At 39.2% G+C, this 15,139-nt stretch overlaps 1 protein-coding gene across 1 annotated transcript in view; it reads left to right on the top strand.

Annotated features, from left to right (window-relative positions):
• SCGN (secretagogin, EF-hand calcium binding protein) overlaps window positions 1–15,139 on the top strand; it is a 149,563-nt gene that overhangs the window by 132,262 nt on the left and 2,162 nt on the right. Inside the window, exons 8-10 of the mRNA XM_063451663.1 lie at window positions 485–530; window positions 4,667–4,726; window positions 9,961–10,029. Of these exons, the coding sequence (XP_063307733.1) occupies window positions 485–530; window positions 4,667–4,726; window positions 9,961–10,029 (175 nt within the window). The remainder of the gene's footprint in view (window positions 1–484; window positions 531–4,666; window positions 4,727–9,960; window positions 10,030–15,139) is intronic.

Raw genomic sequence — 15,139 nt, 5'->3', positions numbered from 1 at the left:
TTTTACTCATTCCTTAGTGAAATTACCCATGATGAAGCTCTGAAGACTCATTATAGTTATAATGTGTACTTTTTCTACAACTTTTTTCTACTACAAAAAAAATGTAATTGCTAACAAATAAATTATTTGCCTGTCAAATCCTACTCTGAATTTTGGCCCATCCTGTACATGTAATCAGTCCTAAGCAGCAAAGGTGAACAACAGAGGCAAGGAGTAGTAGTAGCCTGCTGTTGGAAACATGGGCAAGAAGTCTAAGGGAGCACAGGAGGATTGCCTTATAATATTGCAACACGTAGAGTGGTGGTATCCGATGTGGTTGGGTATTAAGTGGCATCCACATATACCTTACGTGTCCAAGGGGGAAGGTTTAGGAGGTATGCTTGTTTTGCAATACTTTGTTAAAATGTACATTTAATGTATTGTGATTGTATTATTGCATTTATTGTATTATTATATGTTTTATTACTTGTTTATTTGTTACCAGGATCTTGGCTTTGCAAGAAAATTTCCTTCTTCAGTTTAAAATGGATGTAAGTATCATTGGAAATTACAGACAATGTCCCATCAAGATAAAGCATTCATTTATACGTGTCACGTTTTATTATCAACATCATTTGAAAAATCAGAAAAGCAACTTTTGGATGTTAATAGCACCCATTTAGAGATCAGTGATCTAAGTGATTCTTGTAGCCAGACATGGTTCATTTCATATAATAGCATCAAGCACAAAAGTGCATGTTCATTACGGCCAGTGAGATAGATCAGATGGTTAATGCACTAGATGCAGTATCTTTAATACCTGTAAAAGCCGTCAGAGCTGCAGGCTGGATTCCCAGGAAGGTCAGCTCAGGTTGAGGTTAATAAAATGAGTGCAAAAGACAGAAGGGTTTTGTGCATATATATATATATACAGTATGAAATATACACATCCAAATCTTTCTGAACTGCATAAAACACTACCACTACAACAAATAACCTCAGTGCCAAATAGTGTTGTGCTCCCAATTCCTGTGTTTACCAGCTGGTTTTATTAAAGTATATTTTGTTTGAGATAAATGAAAGAGAAATCGAAATGGCTCCTTCCCTGTTAATTGAGTTCATATTACTAAACATGTATTAGTCCCATTCTACCTGAGGTCATATTGTCTCTCTCTCTAGATTTCCTGCTTTATCTGTGAACAAGGCTTAATGTAATGCTCTGTTCGTGATTGCAAACATCTGCCATATTTATCTTTGGGTGCTCAAAGTGCATGGGACAGAGAAGAAACAGGATGTGTTTTGCAGCGACTAATGCAGTTATACTGCTACAATATAAAAATCAGTGGTGTAAAACTAAGTCTTGTTAGAAGAGAACTAACAATACAATCTGGTATATAAGGTTAATTAAATATTTTCCTCTAATTGTAATGTATTTGGTTATGGGGCATAACATGGATTAAGTAACGTGGAATAAGATCTGCCTATGCTATTAGCAATATTCTAAATAGGATCAGATCCAACAAAAGAAAATATGCATCACATCAAGAATGTCCAATAGCGAGGCACCTTTTATTAATGCCACGTATGGCCTGGTGCATGAATAAAATACAACATTTCAGCCATATAGCCCTTAATCATGCATTAATTAATTATGGATAACACTAGTTATACTGCCAACCTCCTCACATGACCGCTTGGATATCTTTTTCTTACTTTTGCTCCCTCCTGGTTCTCCATTGCTAAGATTCCTTTTGTTCAGTCTTCTTTTTGAACCTTATTGATAAATGGGCTTTAAACTTAGTATTTTATTTGTGTACCAGGCCATACGTGGCTTTAGTAGATGCTATTTCACTATCAGACATTCTCCATGTGATGCCCATTTCTTTTTGTTAGATTATGTACTGAGCGGGGAAGGTGGCCCTGTGGGAAAATAGATTTCCACAAGCTGAGATGGGTGCTGGAGGAAGCCACTACTTCTGGAGTGTGGTACTACTCTCTTTTAAAAGTTATGTCTTAAAAGCAATCCATACAGTAATGTGTTTCTTCTTTTATTCTAGCTTCCACTTACAATTTATGCACCCACAATGTGATTGAACATTAACAAAGATGCCCAATACTGTATTCAATATCGATACTATTTTATCCAACGTTTAGGAGCCATCCAACCATATCTGATAGGCCGGTTAAGGAGACTTGAAAGTAATGGCACCTTCCATGATGATGGAAACACAGTTTGAAAATACTAAATACCTTGATTTACTCTGCCCTTTATTAACGGAAGAAAATCAAACAAGAAAAACAGCAAGAAAATGAGCAGAGGGAATAAGACAATAGAAAGAACACATATTTCCAGGAGCTATACTATAAACCATGTGTAGCAGACTATTATCAATTGTTCAATATCCAACGTTTAACTTATTCAGTATTATGTCCTCACACGGTCATTATAATACCATTGGTGCGCCCAGTCCCACCCTTTTTCGGGGCCAAACTGTCATCTCTGTCCCCTACTTAGATGTCTCTGGGGACTTTTGAGTGAGTTTGGGCTTGCTTATAATGTTTTGAGGTGAAAAAAGCACTATCTCTGTATATACTTGAATAGAGTATCTAAAAATTTGCATTTTATACCAATTTTTTTTAAACTTAAGTAAAATTTTCTTTGTCTGCACATGCTAATGTAATACGTTGCTCACATATATGGATAATAGAGTTTACTCTCCAATAATTCTACATTGGTAAATTTAATGCTATACATGTAATTTGCAGAGCTGAACTTCTAAATTGACTTGCGATACAGTAAATACACATCATTGTATTATTTTATTGAATGACCAGAACCTTTCAAAGTAGAACGTGAAAAGGTTGATACCTTGTGACATTTATACATTTATTATATCCCTACTAAAGACAGCAGTGTTTGCTGCGGAAATCTGAAAGATATTGGTTAAAGTGCACAGTGTCCTATCTGCATGGCTTACTTTGTAAACAAATATGTTTCCCAGAGACAGAAAAGCAGAGCACGGGGTGTTTATATTTGCACTAGAAGCAAGGTTAGATTGCTCATTAGTGAATACAGACACGTATCTAGGACACCTTGGAGTGTAGACCTGCATGACTACAAGCAGTCACAGCTAAAAGTTTTAGTTTAAGCAGTCCATGCTCCCAATCTAAAGTTTAGCAAAATAGAAAAAAGTGACCTTTTACTGTGCTATCTGTTCCAATCCTCTGTTGAATTTTCATTAGAGAACAAAAAATGTGTTTTCAACAGGTTTGTTAGAAATGTTTTTTTTATGACAAAAAGAGCACGATCGAACTCGAACAGAGGTGGGCAACCTTCACCACTCCAGATTCTGTGGATCACATCTCCCCTGATAGCATGGCTTTAAGAGCATTATGGGAGATGTAGTCCATAACATCTGGAGTGCCAAAGGCTACCTACCCCTGCACTAGAACTAGTGTCTGTAATTATAAGTATGATAATTACCACCAGAAAATCCCCAATGCATCAATGCAAAATGATGGACCAGTCATTATTCAACAGATTTGTCATAGATGATACACTGAGAAATGCATCATTCTAAGATCACATTATTACTTTTGTTATTATTATTATTATTAATATTGTTATTATTATTATAAGAGACCATTTGTCTAGTCATTCCTGCATCTCACTCTCCCTATCTTGTTTTCTGAGGTTCCCCATGATGAAAAATCCCAAGTAGACTAAATTCAAACCCAGGTCAAACTTAATTTAGAAGCTGATCTACCAAAGCATCGCGGGAGATGTAGTTACACATCTGGAGTGCTATTTATTATTTACTACACTTCTAGACTGAAAAATGCTCTCTAGTTTTTTTCTTCAAAATTATATTGGGAACATATTCTGCAGAGAATTATCCCAAATAATGTTTCTTTGTTGGTTCCATCAACATCACTCATTGACAAGTTCAAAGCAGTGAGGACAAACAAATAAATTGCGAGTTAACCAATCTAAGAAATGGAATTGTGTGGTTTGGTTAGGTCATTTTAGAGTAATTATAATTACCTCGAATTATTTTCTAATAAATAGCACTTTATGCACTCATTTATGTAGCAAGCAACAGGACATTACGTATCCCTTGACTTTTGAAGAAACCATTAAGCAAAGTGCAATAAAAGCTAAAGTTGTTCAGATTAGAAAATGTCCAGAATCTTGATTTAGAATGTTTTCCTTGGAGTTGAGATTGCTAGCTGGATTACTCAGTTGAGGGACAGTTTTGGAAACAGGGTGATTGTATAACATTACAAGCATTCACTTTTCCAATCAATCCAACTGGGGGTCATAAGCTAAATTGTTTACCGTTACAGTGTAAATCAATGATATAGTGCAACCTATAGAGTGCTCAGACTAGGGACTTATAGAATTCAATTGGACAGCTCTTATGTAGATCACAAATTGTAAACTATTTCTTATAGACAGTACAGTGATTACATTAACACTGGTGATACGTTTTTGTTACATGTGCATCTGTCAAAATTGTTGAAACTAATTGGCTAACTCTATCTTTCTCTATCTGTTAAAATAGCTGTATTGGAGAAGTTCTAAAATACTGGTATTTTGGGCCATACAACTACTGTATAATAAGCAATTGTACAGTCTATAAATTCTTATACTCCTCTCTGGTTTTTTTTAAATGTTTTTATCTAGGCGAGCAGTCAAGATGAAAGAAAGAGAGATTTTGAAACAATATTTGCACACTATGATGTTGTAAGTATGCTGATTTCGGAAATAGAGCCTATATTTTAAAAATGTGCAATATATTTGGCTTGCATAAACATAGCATATCACACCATATTCGGAGCCAGAATTTTCAATAGGCGGGCCTAGGGTTGCCACTTTTCTTGGAAGAAAATACCAGCCAGGCTAATTTACATTATTGACTATATATGCGTGACAACACAGTATGTAAATAAGGAGTGACATAAGAGTACACATTTCGAGAGAGGAAAATGCTTACTGTTTTATTCTGCTGTGTAGAGGGATCACTTTGCAGTTTGGGGAGATTGGACTGCCCTTCTGACTGGTCAGTCAATAGACCTACCAGAAGCCTGTCTGCATCACATCCCTGTTTGCGTCATAGACAATAGATTCAAATACACAGGGTTTTATTCACTAAATACCAAATGAATTACAATCTGAATTACCAAATGTTGGATCAAATAGCCAAGCTGGAGAATTTTATCAAATCAATTATTTGTCTATAATTTACAATCAATATTTCAATGTACTACATTTCACAGTGTAATGAATACGCCTCTGTGGTTTATACCCTAAACAAAAGATTTAGTGTCGAAAATTCAAACCCAGCTAGAAAGTTAAGACCAAAGTAGTAGATTTGGAAAAAAAAAATCTCCAGTTGTGCTATAGTCCTAGTATGACTAGTTACAGCTTGAAATTTGTTTTTGATGTTGCTTTGTGTGAATGCATTTATGTATTTAAGAATCTAGGGGTACATTTTATAAGGCATGTTATGGACACACTACAGACACATAAAGCAATTCATCTGCTTTATGTGTCTGGAGGCTGTAATTTTTTAAAAACAAGTTTATAAAACTGCAGATTTCTATAGAAATCAGCACTTTATCAAGTGGATACCAAAAGCCTCTTGCTGTCACTCAATAGGCTGGAAGGTTTTCTTCTGATCTGTCTCTCTCATCCTGTGCAAACCTACATCTGTGCCTTTTCACCTGTCCAAACCTTGTCTCTCATACTGTTCAACGCCCATCTGTATCTCTCATACAGTCAAAATCCCCATCTGTGTCTCTCCTTCTGCTAACAACATCTGACTACCTGTTAATCCACACTCATGTTTCTTTCCCCCTGTTAACCCTTATATGTGTCTCTCCTCCTGTTAACCCTCATCTGTGTCTCTATACTCCTCTTAACCCCATCTGTGTCTCTCTCTACCCGTTAAGCCCCTCTCCCCCGTTAACTCCCATTTGTGTCTCTCCACCTGTTAACCCCCATGATCTCTGTCTCTTTCCACCCGTTAAGCTCCTTGATCTGTCTCTGTCTCCACCTGTTAAACCCCATAATCTGTGTGTCTTTCCATCTGTATATCACCATATGCATCTCTCCACCTGTTTTTCTCCACCTATTAATCTCCATGATCTGTGTCATGATCTGTGTCTCTCTCCACCTGTTAATCCCCATCTGTGCTTCTCCACTTATTAATCCCCCTGCCGTGTCTCTCTCCATCTTTTAACCACCATGAACTGTGTCTCTCTCCATCTTTTAACCACCATGAACTGTGTCTCTCTCCATCTTTTAACCACCATGATCTGTCTCTCTCCACCTGTTAACCCCATCTATGTCTCTGTCCACCTGCTAATCCCCATCTGTTTCTCTCTCTACCTGTTAACACCCATGACCTGTGTCTCTCTTTCCATTTGTTAACCCTCATGATCTGTGTCTCTCTCCATCGTTTAACCCACATGAACTGTGTCTCTCTCCATCTGTTAACCTCCATAATTTGTGTGTCTCTCCACTTGCTAACTTGTTCTGTGTCTATCCACCTGCTAACCTCCATGATCTGTGTCTCTCTCCACCTGTTAACCACCACTTGTGTCTCTCCTTGTCTCCCAGTGTGTCTTCTTGCAGTCTGTCCTCCCACTTCTCTCCTCTCATCACTCACTTACCTGATCTGCAGGCTGGGAGCTGCTGGCAAAAGTTGTTGTGCTGCTCCCATGTGGATTCAGTCAATAAAGAGAGGCAGGGAGATGATATTACTTTCTATCTCTGCCTCTCTCCTATTGATCGGCGCCAGTATTGCAGTCGAATCTCGATCAGCAAAAAATACCAGCATTTGTATTGATAATATTTTTGCAATACCGGCATCAGCCAGGCAGTCTCAAATATCGGCTGTGCTGGTAAAATCCTGTTCAGAATCTCTGGCTCTGACTGGGAGGTGGCCCTGTTTGGGCCAGCAGGGAGATCAAGAGATCTTCCTCTCAGACCTGTGCTACCTCAGTTCATTGGGAGCATTGTGGTTTGCATCTCTATTGGTTGCTGTGAGGATATTTATGGGGTAATAAATAAATGTCTGCCAGTAAAAAATATCTGACAATGCAGATCACTTTTAGAGTTCCATTAGGGCTCCTCGGTAATTACTTCAAGTGCCACAGTCAGCAAGCTGAGTCTTTAAATAAATGCCGAGACTGTGAGGGAGCTCTTAAAGTTACAAAATAGCCAATATGGTGTAGCACTATATATATGAAGGAAAGAAAAAACAGTATATACCTTAAAACAATATACAAAAGTAGTGATGGTATCTGTAACATGATACCTAAAAAGGAATTAAAAAACGGAAGTTAGAATGCTTTGTAAATTATTGACCCCTCTGTGTCCCAAACTACACACTACGATTGATTTGAGCCAAATTAGACGGCTCCACTTTTTTTGAACACAGGAGACAAGAGAAAACTCTACACAAAGAAGGGGAAGGTTGCCTTAACGGACCTACCTGTGGTGTATACTTGAGCTAGGTTTATAGCTCAAAAAAATTAGGAGTTGTTCCATGCATATTCTACATTAATTGGTGGTTTCCATAACATTTTACACTATTGGAATTTTAATTCCTTTTTAGGTATCACGTTACAGATACCATCACTACTTTTGTATATTGTTTTAAGGTATATACTGTTTTTTCTTTCCTTCATATATTTAGCACTACACCATATTGGCTATTTTGTACGTTTGTTTTGTGTATTGGGGAAAGACTGCACTTGGTGTTATAGCAGCTTTTAACATTTCCTTAAAAGTTTTATCCTGCAATCCATGAATCAGTTTAGTAGCCCTTCTCTGAACTCTCTCTAAAGTATCAATATCCTTCAGGAGATATGGTCTCCAGTACTGCGTACAATACTCCAAGTGAGATCTCACCAGTGTTCTGTACAATGGCATGATCACTTCACTCTTTCTACTGCTACTACCTCTCCCCATACAACCAAGCATTCTGCCAGTATTTCCTGCTGCTCTATTACATTGTCTGCCTACCTTTAAGTAATCTGAAATAATTACCCCTAAATCTATTTCCTCAGATGTTGAGCTTAGGACTCTATCAAATATTCCATACTCTGCCCTTGGGTTTTTACGTCCAAGATGCATTATCTTGCACTTATCCACATTAAATGTCAGCTGCCGCAACTCTGACCATTTTTCTAGTTTACCTAAATCATTTGCCATTTGGCTTATCCCTCCTGAAAAATCAACCATGTTACATATCTATTATTTTAGTTACCCAATCAAAAAAATCAATAAGATTAGTTTGGCATGATCTCCCTGAAGTAAACCCGTGTTGTCTCTGATCTTTAAATCCATGTGTTTTTAGATGTTCAACAATCCTATTAACATGGTTCCATTACTTTCCCAACTACTGAAGTAAGGCTTACTGGCCTATAGTTGCCCGACTCCTCCCTATTACCTTTTATGTGAATGGGCACAACATTGGTGCCAATCTTCTGGGACTACACCTGTTAACAATGATTGGTTAATTAAATTTGTTAATGGTTTTGCTAGTACACAACTAAGCTCTTTTAATAACTGGGTGTATTCCATCAGGCTCTATTGACTTATTTTGTCATTACTTTTGACAGTTGAAATAGAACCTCTTTCTCTGTAAACTCAAATGTTACAAATAACAAATTTTTCCTTTTTCCTACCTGAGGCCCCTTGCCTTAATTTTCATCTGTAAATACTGAACAAAAATATTCATTGAGGCAGTCAGCTAGACCTTTGTCCTCTTCTACATACCTTCCTAACTAACTAATCCTTGTTTTACTTTCCTTTTCTCATTTATGTATCTATAAAAATGTTGTGTCCCCTTCTTTTACTGACTGTGCTATTTTGTCTTCTGTGTGTAATTCCAAAACTCTTATAACTTGCTTAGTCTCTTTCTGCCTAAATGCTAATTAGTTTGGCCACATCTGCGGAGTACCACTGTGGTTTCTTAAATTTTTTGCTTTTCCTGACAAGCCTAATGCAATTTTCTGTTGCCTTCAGCAACTTTTAAATAATCCTATTTCTCTTGGACTCCATTTAAACTGCTCCAGTCTGATAATGACTCCTTTACACATATTCTAATTTTAGAAAAGTCTGTTTTTCTAAAGTATAAAACTTTTGTTTTTGTGTGGAGTGACTCAGTCACTGTTCTTATATTAAACCACACTGACTGATGATCACTGGATCCCAAACTTTCACCTACAGTAATATCTGATAACAAATCTCCATTTGTTAACACTAAATCTAGTATGGCCTCTTTACGAGTTGGCTCCTCAACGACTTGTTTTAGAGACAATCCCAGTAGGGAGTTTAGAATATGTGTGCTCCTGGCACAAGCAGCTATTTTGGTTTTCCAGTTCACATCAGGAAGATTAAAGGCACCCATGGTGATAACTTCCCCCTTTATTGTCATTTTAGCTATTTCCTCAACTAATAGATTATCTAACTGTTCTATTTGGCCTGGGGGCCTATAAATCACACATACACGAGTTACTGTGTGATTACCAAATTCTAACGTAACCCAAACGGACTCTATGTTCACCTCACTAACTTTTATTAGGCTAGATTTTATGCTATCCTTCACATACAGGGCCACCCCTCCCCCTTTCTTGCCTTCCCTGTATTTTCTGTATAAAGAGAAAAATATATTGATATATATACATATCATAACATACATAAATATATAAAGCTTATTATAAAAAAGCATATTCTGAATGTAGTTTATTAAAGAAGCATCATAAACAACTCACACCCTACATATGATATATCAAAATCAAAGCATACCAAACATACATAAATTAATTCAAATTAAAATCAAAATTGCAAAGTGGTAATTTTCCTAAATCGGCTATTTTAGCTATTTTTAATATGAAATTGTCTGATTTCTACATTTGTAAAATTGTTTTGATTTATATCTGAACACCAATATTTGGCATTTTCAGAGTAAAACAGGAGATCTGGAAGGCCCTGAAGTGGATGGATTTGTCAAGGATATGATGGAACTTGTGAAGGTAAGTTATAGTTTAAATCACTGTAATGAAATAAATGTAAGTAAACATTTTACAAAATTGATGAATAAGTAAAATAAAAATTTAATTAAACATTTATACTGATTTATCTGATCACTATAAGTTATATTTTAGCTGTTTCTGACCACTGTTTCCTAAAGCCCACCTGATACCCTACGTACTGCACTTAAGCCAAGCACAAATCGCATTTGTCAGTTCTGAGTGTCATACTTCCAAACAAAGAAAAGGAATTGCAGCACGTCCTTCTAAACTGTGTCCCTTTATTCACGTGTTCAAAGTAAACACAGCAACTTTTTGTCAACTACAATGGTCTTGCTTGTTGTAGTGGTTGAAACGTTGCTGTGTTGACTTTGGCCACCTAAACAAAAGGACATAATTTCAAAGGATGTGCTCGAACCTCTCTCTCTTCCAGTCGGAGCTTTGGCACCCTGATTGGTAGGTACTGTTCCCTATTTTTGGATTCTGCTTCTAATACTTGTGCCACATACTGTAGGTATTCTGTCCTAGTCTTGCTGAATATGGCAATGTCATCTAAGTATACACCGTTAAAATCCTGTAAACAACTTCATCTCAAACGGCATTATCTTGAAGTGGTACAAGCCGAACGGGTGATAAATGCAGACTTGGGACCTGCTTCTGGAACCAGAGATTCCGGTACTTCTTACACAGATTACATAGTGTTGAGACATAGTGTCCTGCAGCTAACTGGTTAAGGAGCTCATCTACTCAGGGCATGAGATAGGTATCACTCATAGTCTTATCATTAAGTCATCAGTAGTCCAGCAAAATATGGGGTTACCGTTTTCCTTAACAGAAGTACGCAGGAGGCCCATTGGCTATTTCAGGGCTCAGTGCATAGGCATGCGCAGCCTATTGCATAAGGGTGTGCACCCTAAACCACAAACACACACGCCACGTGTATATGTATGTGTGTATTTATATAATTATAATTATATATATATATATATATATATATATACACACACACCCATACATACACTGGTGTGTGTGTGTGTGGGAGGGTGCTGTGTGTGTGTATGTAAGGGTGCTGTGTGTGGGTGCTGTGTGTAAATTTGTTTGGAGGGATTATACCCCCGCTCCCTTCTTACCTTTTGCATGGGAGGGGGATACTTGCTGCCATCCCTGATCCCTGGTAGTCCTAGTGTGAGTGAACTCTAGCCTGCACAGCGGCAACACTCTGTCCTCGCGAGAGGAACCCAGCAGAGCTGCTGGCAAGAGCTCACCAGGTCTTCTCCTGCTCAAAAGTCTACCTCACCGGCTCATGGAGGCACACCGCGTGGGCCACGTGGATTAGGGTGTGCCCTGGCACACCCCGTGCGCACGCCTATGGCTCAGTGCTAGCTAACTATAGGTATTCCTGTAGGCAACTTGTTTTTGCAGAGCCTAGCCAGGGCTGTCCACCAGGTGGGAAGCAAGTTGAGTCATGACAGTTTCACCACAAATACTTTTCATTAACTGGCTAGTAGTTAATGGGCTTGCTACTGCTCAGTTGGTCCTAAACCTAGTACTTTATCCCTTTGCTACCCAAATACTTACACTATCCCTATCCCTTAAACCCTACACTACCTTAATACTTGCACTCAGTGGCGTACATACCAGGGTCGCAGGGGTCGCGGCTGCGACCGGGCCCGGCCCACCAGGGGGCCCGGCCGCCCTGCGACCCGGTATGTACCCCCTGTGGCCACCAGGAGTTGGCCACCTCAGGGCCCCCAGAGGCTGGCCGTGGTATCACCGGGCTGGCGGGCGCGCGAGAGCTGAGAGGGAGCACTCAGGGGAAAGTGCTCCCTCGCGCACCCGCCAGCCAGATGACCCGTCCAGCAGCACCACCATCACTGGACCCCAGGGAATCCCCTCAGCACTTCTAAAGGTAGGGAGGCTGGGGGGATTAAATTAAAAAAAAAGTGTGTGTTAGTGTTAGTGTGTGTGTCAGTGTTAGTGAGTGTGTGAGTGTGTGTGTTAGTGAGTGTGTGTGTTAGTGAGTGTGTGTGTGAGTGTTAATAAGTGTTAGTGAGTGTGTGTGTGTTAGTGAGTGTGTGTGTTAGTGAGTGTGTGTGTGAGAGTGTTAGTGAGTGAGTGTGTGTGTGTGTTAGTAAGTGTTAGTGAGTGTGTGTGTGTGTTAGTGAGTGTGTGAGTGTTAGTGAGTGAGTGTGTGTGTGTTAGTAAGTGTTAGTGAGTGTGTGTGTGTTAGTGAGTGTGTGTGTGAGTGTTAGTGAGTGCGTGTGTGTTAGTGAGTGAGTGTGTGTGTTAGTGTGTTAGAGAGTGTGTGTGTCTGTTAGTGTTAGTGAGTGTGTGTTAGTGAGTGTGTGTGTGTGTTAGTGTTAGAGTGTGTGTCTGTTAGTGTTATAGTGTGTGTGTGTGTGTGTTAGAGAGTGTGTGTGTCTGTTAGTTTTAGTGAGTGTGTGTGTGTGTGTGTGTGTGTTCGTGAGTGTGTGTGTGTTAGTGTTAGAGTGTGTGTCTGTTAGTGTTAGAGTGTGTGTGTGTTAGTGTGTGTGTTAGAGAGTGTGTGTGTGTCTGTTAGTGTTAGAGTGTGTGTTAGGGTTAGTGTGTCAGTGAGTGTGTTACTGTGTGTGTCTGTTAGTGAGTGTTTGTTTTGTAAGTAAGTGAGTGTGTATGTCTGTCACTGAGTGTGTGTGTCTGTTAGCTAGTGTGTATGCGTCTGTTCATGAGAGTGTGTATGTCTTAAGCACTTACCTTTCTCCAGCGCCGGACACCCTTGGCGCTGGGGATCTCTCCGCCACTCAGTTCCGAATGCACATGAAAACTGCCCTTAGGAAAGCATTACTCAATGCTTTCCTATGGACGTTCAGCGTCTTCTCACTGTGATTTTCACAGTGAGAATCGCAGAAGCTCCTCTAGCGGCTGTCAATGAGACAGCCACTAGAGGCTGGATTAACCCTCAGTGAAACATAGCAGTTTTTCTGAAACTGCAATGTTTTCAGCTGCACGGTTAAAACTAGAGGGACCTGGCACCCAGACCACTTCATTGAGCTGATGTGATCTGGGTGTCCGTAGTGGTCCTTTAAGTGTAGGTCTATCTGCATGCACTGGTGTACATACCGCGGTCGCAGGGGTTGCAGCCCTGTGACCCCTCTGACCAGGTGCCCACCGCCAGTTCGCGCAGAGTAAGCGCGCGGGGGGGTAGGGCCCACGGATCAGTTTTCGCACCGGGGCCCCATGGGTTGTGTGTACGCCACTGCTTGCACTACCCCTCACCCTAAAACCCTACACTAACTTAATACAGTAACCCTTACACTAACCCTACAAAGAATCCTTACACTAATTTATATGTAATATAAAAGTTTCATCATGGCAAAAATGCAAATTAAAATATATAAATAACTAAATACATTGGTTGTGCAGTATTGTGTTTTTGATATTTGAAAAATAAGTCGATAAATCAATGAAAGGACTACTTGTCAATATTTTGTGAGTAGATGTGATTGTCTTCATGTCCCCATATATCTTGTGAGGAGGAGCTGAAATTTAAGTTAGCCAGCAGATGCCCTGGAGTCATATGACATGCTCATATGACTCCACCCCCTGCTCTGCCCCTCTCCATCTACTAGAACTAGAAGGGGAGGAAGAGGAGTAGGAGTAGGAGGACGGTGTAAACCCTACCTTGTTGCTGATCCAGCCCCAGCCAAGTCTTGAACAATCCCAGTAGGATGGGGATCACGAGTCTTGGCTGGATGACAATTATTGCTGGATCAACAACAAGGTACTGTATCTAGTTTTTGTTTTACATTTTGATTTACATACAAATATACAAATATTTTTTTTTTATTTACATACATGCCCCTTGTAAATTAATGGCTAGGGGACAGCATGTACTTTATTTAGAAGTTAGGGGGTCTTTCTTGACCATCAACTTATAGCCTCCCAACCCACTCACAACCATTTCAGGTCCCATGACCGATGCAGCTTACCATTTCTAATTTTGTGCCAGTCCAGCCGAGTCTTCTCAATCTTTGTGTTTCTATGATGGTGGTATTGAGAATTCCATGTTTTGCTCTTTCATGGTCGTGCATGTCAAATGACGTGCACACGCATTGCCTCCTAAGGACCTTTGTTGAGTCTTGCGAACCCACGATAATCAAAATAAAGTGGGATTGATGCTCGACTCCCTAACGTGACAGGATGCTGAATGGAGCATAGTATAGCCTATGGCAAAGACCATTGAGCATTAATAAAGCTCTACCCTTTGTCAACTTTTGTCAACCTTCAGGCTATACATAAGGAAAAGTAGGAACTACTTTTCTTTATGTTTAACTTTGAATTAAAAGTATAATTTCTAAAAGAAAAGAAAAAAGAGGAAACTGTGTGTGAGGGGAGGAGGGTTGGGGGGGGGGGGGAGGAGAATGGGGTGTGAACAAGCTAGTGATGGAAAAAATGTGGCAAATCGGGTCCAAAATAACTGAGTGACTCAAGCACCGAGTAAGAATATATGTAGATCATCTCTATGGAATATAATGTATGTTGTGACCTAATATCCTTTTGTTCAGTATGCTACTTAAAAAGATTTTCTTGGTGAAAAATTACCAATAAATGGAGCAATCGAGTGGGAATTTCCGTGGGATTACACCCTTAATCCTTTAAATTTAACTTCAGGAGGGATAGGTCTGCACTTTTGGAACGGAACCAAACTAACCTGAAATCAAATGTTAATTGTTTGTTATAAACACTTTCTTTTTTACTATCCCCCTTTAAAAAAATAAAATAAATCATTTATAGATTGCAATACATGCTGCTTTTCTTTTTTTTTTTTTTACTGTACCCCAACACCCTTCATATTTCTGATCATCTGCTAACTTTCCTATAAAATGTTGGTTGGGGGAGAAATAACCCCAAACTATTTAATGCTTTACATAAGGAATGCAACCAAAGCAACAAAGCATCCAAACGTGTTTAGACATCGCCTTGTTGTTGGCTTGGTTGGTTTTAAGCCTGCATTGTACTTGGGAGAAACATTAGTCAGGTGAACAGTAGATATGCCCAAATTTGGACAAAATTAGAATCCGAATCCTCAGGTTTAGTTTCAACACCATTACCCTGATATTTTATGAAATGTTTG

This window comes from Pelobates fuscus, chromosome 4 (assembly GCF_036172605.1).
Source record: "Pelobates fuscus isolate aPelFus1 chromosome 4, aPelFus1.pri, whole genome shotgun sequence".
In the NCBI taxonomy this organism is placed as follows: domain Eukaryota; kingdom Metazoa; phylum Chordata; class Amphibia; order Anura; family Pelobatidae; genus Pelobates; species Pelobates fuscus.
Note: the sequence above shows the minus strand (reverse complement) of the source record. Positions and strands in the feature narration are given on the sequence as shown.